Source organism: Ostrea edulis, chromosome 1 (genome assembly GCF_947568905.1).
Source record: "Ostrea edulis chromosome 1, xbOstEdul1.1, whole genome shotgun sequence".
Taxonomy (NCBI): Eukaryota; Metazoa; Mollusca; class Bivalvia; order Ostreida; family Ostreidae; genus Ostrea; species Ostrea edulis.
The window spans coordinates 29,877,746-29,884,616 of NC_079164.1; the positions used below are offsets into that span (position 1 = coordinate 29,877,746).

Sequence of the window (6,871 nt, forward strand, 5' to 3'; positions counted from 1 at the left end):
AAACTAGCGACTGTGGTTTCTGCCTGTTGGTGCTGATTATCGTCAATTTCCAATTTCATTCTAAGTTATGGCAAGTGGGGAAGGAAAAAATATCAGCTCAAAAAATCACGCTAATACTTTAATGTTTGAATATTCATGAGCAAAAGATTCTTTGTTGATATATAAAAATACCATTGTGTAGAAAAAGATCAACAAAAAGGTTTACGCGGTGGACAGCGCGGATCCTACCAACAGTAATTGGCTCCGGTACGTAAACAGCCCCAGGACGGACGCCGAGGAAAATGTGCTCCCAGTAGACTGCATTCGAAATGTGTTCTATGTCGTTTCCAGAAACATTGCTCCCAAAACAGAGCTGATGGTGTCCTATGGAAGCAACTATGATGAAAACCTCGGCATTGTGAGAAATCACCCAGGTATTGATAGCTTTGAATACAATGTTCTTGGGATTTGGTCGTTTCTACTAAGTACACTTAAAAAAGAAAATCAAATTTTGATTTACCTTATAGTTAATAGCAAATAGTTAAATCTATAGAGCTATAGAAGACAACAACTTCATTGAAAGAACTAGATCTGTTGGTTAGGAAATTAATTATAGTTACTGCTTAAAGTCATGCGATGCTCTATATATTTTGTTAATGTTCTGACTCGGCGCTGATTTCAGATGATGAGATTCCAAACGGATCTTGGCAAATTCGTATCGGCCCCATCCATGTGGGAAAACATTTCAATCTGACGCACTCAGACGGTTCTGCCACTGTGTACAGTAATTTTCATCGACCTGTAAAGCGGCCCACACCCCTAACAATTAAACTCCTGTTGTCTCAGCACGAAGGGCAGTGGGCGTGGACCAAGGAGGAAGACTATTCATTCTACACCAACTTAAGGGACGATTATTCACATTACCCCTTTATTTGTGAGAAAAAGATGTCCACAGACGATAGAAAACATACAGAAGCTCTGTGAACCAAACTGCATACGTATCGTGCACCAGGTGGCGCCACAGGCACTTAGGGGATGGATCATGTCTTCTTTATTTTCGTTTTCCCGTTATATTCTTAAAACTAGCGAATATTTAACTATATCAATCAAATCACCCACAATCGGAGTCAATATCGTTGCTGTACATCAATCTGCACATAGACTGTCTTACCAATTCATTGATATATGCATATCCGATGTTTTGACTTGCTTTATTAAGTATGAATTCAGATGAAGTTTGAACCAGGTGAGACAAACGACGTGAAAAGAGTTGCATGCCTTCTCTTCGTATAATCACTGTTAACGTGATTTTACTAATATGTGACAGAGACGAAAAATATCAGTTTTGAATGATCTTTAATGCATATTTACAACACATAGTAGAAAAAATAAGTCTATCCCAGATCAGAAAAAGTAAGACGATAAGGTGTGTGTTTGGTGAGTGGGTGGAGTGGGGGTGGAATGATCCATGCTCCAAGTGTCTGTACGTGGCGCATGTTCACAGGTATTAGATTTCATGTAATATTTACCCCTATAGATTCTGTAGAGAGTTCAAGGTTTATTATACTGATCCATGAAAGCCCGCTCTGTAAACGCCCTAACGTCGCTACCACCAACATGTAAAAATCTGAACTCAAATCTCAGTCTCAAATTCTGTGTTTTGGACTCGCAATATTTCTGAAATCGTGTGCTATGTATGATTGAATATTTTGAATTCAGAAATAATATTACATGATGAAAATTAAAACAGGCTATAGGTACTATCATATATAGTGGTGACAGTTTCGGTTGGAATGAGAATTATTTGTTAAACAGGCAACAAAAGTTGTACTTGATAATAAATTCTTTATTTAGATAGGATAGCACAATTACTATCAAATGACTGGTTTACATTGTGGTCCTGTATAAAACATATTCACAGACAGATAAATGAGAGAATACATAACAATATAAAATACATACATAAATTATATACACGATATCACTGGGGAAAAATAAACATATACATATCTATATATCACTTATTTGAGTAATAATGCTGCAAATATGTTGATTAAAAAGATGTAATAGAACCACAGCTTCTGACAAACTTAGGCAACTGATTCCATAAAATTGTGGAGGATACCTTAAAAGACCGTTTATAATATTCAGTTCGAACTTTTGGTAAATATAAAATGACAGTATCACTACTTCTTGTTATTCTAGAACTAACTTGGCTGACATACCTAAAAACGTTCATATATTCTGATGTCATATTTTTAAGAACCTTAAAAGCAAGCACTAGCTTTCTATATATAAACTAATCATGAACAGGCATCCATTTAAGAACACTAAAAATATCAACCGTAGAAGTCTGAGTTATTTTCACATTCAATATAATTCTGCTGCCTTTTTCTGTAATTTAAAAAGTCTGTCAATAAAAACTCTGTTTTTGACTGAGCACCAAACTGCTTTTAGATGGTTTTACATCTAACACGGAAACGGTAAATGCTGGTGTTCTCCGAGGATCTGTATTGGGACCCTTCCTATTTTTTCTATATATCAATTACTGCAGTAATTGATTGGTTGATGTTTTCCGCCACACTCAACAATTTTTCAGGTGGCGCCCAGTTTTTATTGGTGGAAGAGAGAACCAAGATACAATGTACCTGGGAAGAGACCACCGACCTTCCGAAAGTAAACTGGAAAACTTTCTCACTATCCCTATATATTAATGATATTTCTAACGAACGGTCTAAGAAATGGCTTATTGAATTCAATCCTTACAAAACTGTTAATACTATTTTTCTAGAAAAAAAATGTGTATTCTCATATAAATTTTGGTGAACATAGGCCACAATCAGGTAGAGGCTTATACTCACTCAGGTCTAAAATTTAAAAATCATGTCATACAGATATACATGTACAGGCAATCCATGATAAAGTTACAGAAAGATGAAATATTCTTCGTATGCTTTAAAAGGTTAACCGTAAATCACTTGTTAAGATTTATCTTGCATTTGTTAGACCAATATTAAAATATTTTGGGATTACTGTTTAGCGATATGATTTTATAAACTAAGTGAAACAAGAACAGGCAGTGCAAAATTTAATTGTGACATCACATCTGCGTACCTACATTGTAATTAATTGTGACATCACATCTGCGTACCTACATTGTAACTTGTTGATTAAGGATTTCCCCAAGAATATTGAATTAGAGCCGAATTGAAGAATGTTTTCAGTGAAGTTTGATAGAAGTACACTCAAAATGATATAAAATGAATTCAGCTTTCAATGTAAAGTGCACGTGTACATAATGATTAATGGCGGTTGACCTCGACAAGAACTTTGTCTCGCTGATAATTCTATACTAGATGATTATTGTTATAAGCACATACGTGGTCCGTGCTTACTGGGAATTTAGTTTGGATATATGACTAGTATTTAGCAATACCGAGTCGTACTAATTCACGACATTTTCTTTACACCTTGTTTATAACGGAGAAATGACTAACGAACGGGGAAAAGTACACGAAGAGAGATTTCCATCGTGTGGAATGAAAGGAACCTGATGTCTTAATGATGAATGTTAACCATTTATGTTTATACAAATAATTATGGTGACTTTTCACAAAGGAGTAAAAATCGTATACTTAAGAGAAAATACATGTGTAGAGGCAAATTTTGACTCCCATAGATTAATGACCGGAGGTCATTTTTCGACGTCGAAAAATTCGACGTAGAATAATGACCCCTTTTGCCCGTAGAAAAAATATCTTTTTCAAAAAATCAGTCCATTTCACGGCACTGTACGCCATGGCAGGTAAACAAAGATTCAACAGATTAACCAGAAAAGAATCGGGCAGGTAAAACAGGTTTATCAAGGTAAATCACTGACCGAAATGAGTGAATCAAGATAATGCGTCTATACATTCATGAACACAAACAAAAACTTAAAAGGTAGAGTACTTCTTGCTGTTTAATTCTTTGTTTCAACATAGTTACACGTACTATACGTAAATTAAGTACAATATATTGTGACTTTTTTAATACAAAATATATATTGTGATTTTTTCCCCAACATCTGTGATTTTTATACAAAATGTATATTGTGACTTTTTTTCCTGTGACTTATTTTCTTGTGACTTTTTATCCGTGACTTTTTTTCCTGTGACTTTTTTTTCCTACATTCGTTCATGTATGGCTTCAAACTTTACGAGCTCGATCGTTTGGGATACCTCTAATTAACAAACACCCCCGAAAGGAGTCAAGATACATGTAGATGCAGTAAACAAATAATACGGACGGTATACCCTGTGTCAACACCTCAACACTCCTAACAGTATTAAATATCCCTACTTATATTTTGTGTCATTCATTTGTCGCAGCTACATCGACCCGAGGAAATAATCAGTACAAAACTTTCTATTTTAATTATTGATGTGACCATAGATTGCAGTTAGATCGTGCAATATTTGTATATATTTGATGTAGATAAAACTGTTTATTATACTGAACTACCCGTAGAATGTTTAAAGGCTAATGCAGAAACGTACCAGATAAACAATTACATCTTTACATTAAGGACAAATGTTACAAAAGTTTCAAATTTGGCAAGAGTAGTAAATATCAGTTTGTTGACAATGTCTTTCATAGGAATAGGCGTAAAAATAACTACATGTATATCAGTTTGACATTCTGACACATACATACGGTACAATGTACATTATGTAGCATCGTATGTTTGTTTTTATTTTTCAAAGTAGAGGGGGGGGGGGTGACCTGTTGTCAAGCAATGTAAAATAATCATAATAATTTGTGCTTTTGCCCGAACTTGTAAATGCTAAATCGTGAACACAGGGGAAGAGGTTTTCATTATCTGAAACTGCCTTATTTTTTGTACTTGGGTTAAATTCATAACGACAAGCTCTTATATTTGTCTCTCATTTAGAATTCTTTTTAACAAAAGCTCAAATGAACCTTTCGACCTTCCCAGTTCAATTTTCATTTTCGCCTTGCTATCAAGATTGGTCCTTTCACTTTGGTGTTCCGAATGACAATGAAAAGACTGAACGATGAACGAACGGTGAGCGCACGCTGAACGCTTTGTGAACGGTGAACGAACGGTGAGCGCACGCTGAACGCAAAACTGTGAACGGAGAGCGCACGGTGAACGAACGAGGAACGCACGCTGAACGAACGGTGAACGCACGCTGAGCGAACCGAAAAATGGTAAAGTAGAACGTTTCAGGGACTGTATAGTCATACATCATAGTACCACTAACCCGACACACATTTTTTTAAAAAAAATAAGTTATTCAATGACGAAGTATGACCAAACTGCAGATTGAACTTTATAGAGTCCCGTACTAACATTACTTATATTTTTCAATGTATCAGAAGGGGTAAGTTGCCGGTTAAGTTGGGTAAAATTCTTGACAAGCAATAAAATAACCACAAAAAATGGTGCTTAAATTGTCCGATTACGAAAACCTTAAATTGTGTACATGGGGGGGGGGGGGGGGGGGGGGTTAGTAGTCTGAAACTGTCTCAATTCCCCCTTCCGACTTCAATTTCTTAAATCGTACAGTGGGTAGGTCGCTACGAATGTAGCACGGAAAGTCACAGGACAAAAATTTACAAGGCTAAATCCTTAACTTTCAAGTTTTCAAATTACACCCTCTCCGATTCCGTGTTTGTAATCCTCGATGTCAAATGCAACTACTTCATGAAAAAAAAGACTAATATCAATATAAACAGAAATGACTTAACGATTATTTGCTTTTATTCATATACGCTATCGATTATTAAAATCTTTAATTGCTATATGAAATCATTCTAAAATTTAGATGCATTAGATAATGAGAGAGAGAGAGAGAGAGAGAGAGAGAGAGAGAGAGAGAGAGAGAGAGCATTGGTAATCATTGATTATAATATTTATGAATGTATGCAGATACTGGAAGTCTAATACGTTCAATATAAATCTTGAAAGTACAATTTCTTTCTGATTAATTATCCATCACCTTTCATTCTGATATTTTTTTTTATTTCCCATATTGTTTTCTTTACACATTAAATTTTCCCCCTGGCTCCCAGAGATGGCATGACTGACGAGAACCTCTATTTTATCTGTTGCATTACTGTACATTTATAAAAATGCATCTTTATTCATTTTCTTTCTCTAAGAAATGTGTAATTGGTTTTCTTTTTTTTAAAAATGTGTCTTGAAATATACAAATTACACGTGCTTTTTAACACTATGATCACTCCGACTGATATGCATGTATATAATGGAACAGAAGCGAACTTTGTTCTTTCAATTTGAATTAATTTAAGATATTGTTTAAGAGCATAAAATAAATATGCAAGTTGATTAATTTTCATTCTACAACGATGTTTTTGCATGTCTTTCTCTTTTTCTCGACGTGTGTATATTTCGTTACCTGTTGTCCGACAGTCTTTGATTAATCTTTATTCATCTTACACAATTATTGTAATCAAAACAAAAGTAATACCATGTCGAGCAGGTATAATATTCATTACCATTTCTTTCTTAATAATTTTTCTAAGTTTATCATTACATGTACATGTATTTTACATATATATCATGGTTTAATCACTCCGTAAAGACCCGAATCAGGCTGAGATACATGTACATGTAGTTAAAGCGTGCAGGCCAAGCCTACCGTTTCATGTAAACCATTCACAATCATTTACAAAGCGTGCAAGCCACGCCTACCGTTTCGTGCAAATCGTGCAGACCGTTCAGGAAATGGGAAGCGTTTCGTGCAAAGCGTTCGGCGTTTCGTGCAAAGCGTCCAGCGTTCCGTGCAAGAATAGTTTCGTTTCGTGCAAAGCGTTCAGCGTTCTCTACAAACCGTTCAGTTTTCCGTACAAGAATCGTTTCGTA

The 6,871-nt window shown here is 35.3% G+C and overlaps 1 protein-coding gene across 1 annotated transcript in view; it reads left to right on the top strand.

Moving 5' to 3' along the window:
• Positions 1-1,663, top strand: part of LOC125665344 (uncharacterized) — a 62,859-nt gene extending 61,196 nt beyond the window's left edge. The window contains exons 7-8 of the mRNA XM_048897992.2: positions 182-413; positions 662-1,663. Coding sequence (XP_048753949.2) covers positions 182-413; positions 662-963 — 534 coding nt within the window. The 3' untranslated portion in view covers positions 964-1,663. The remainder of the gene's footprint in view (positions 1-181; positions 414-661) is intronic.
• The last annotated feature ends 5,208 nt before the right edge of the window (positions 1,664-6,871 follow it).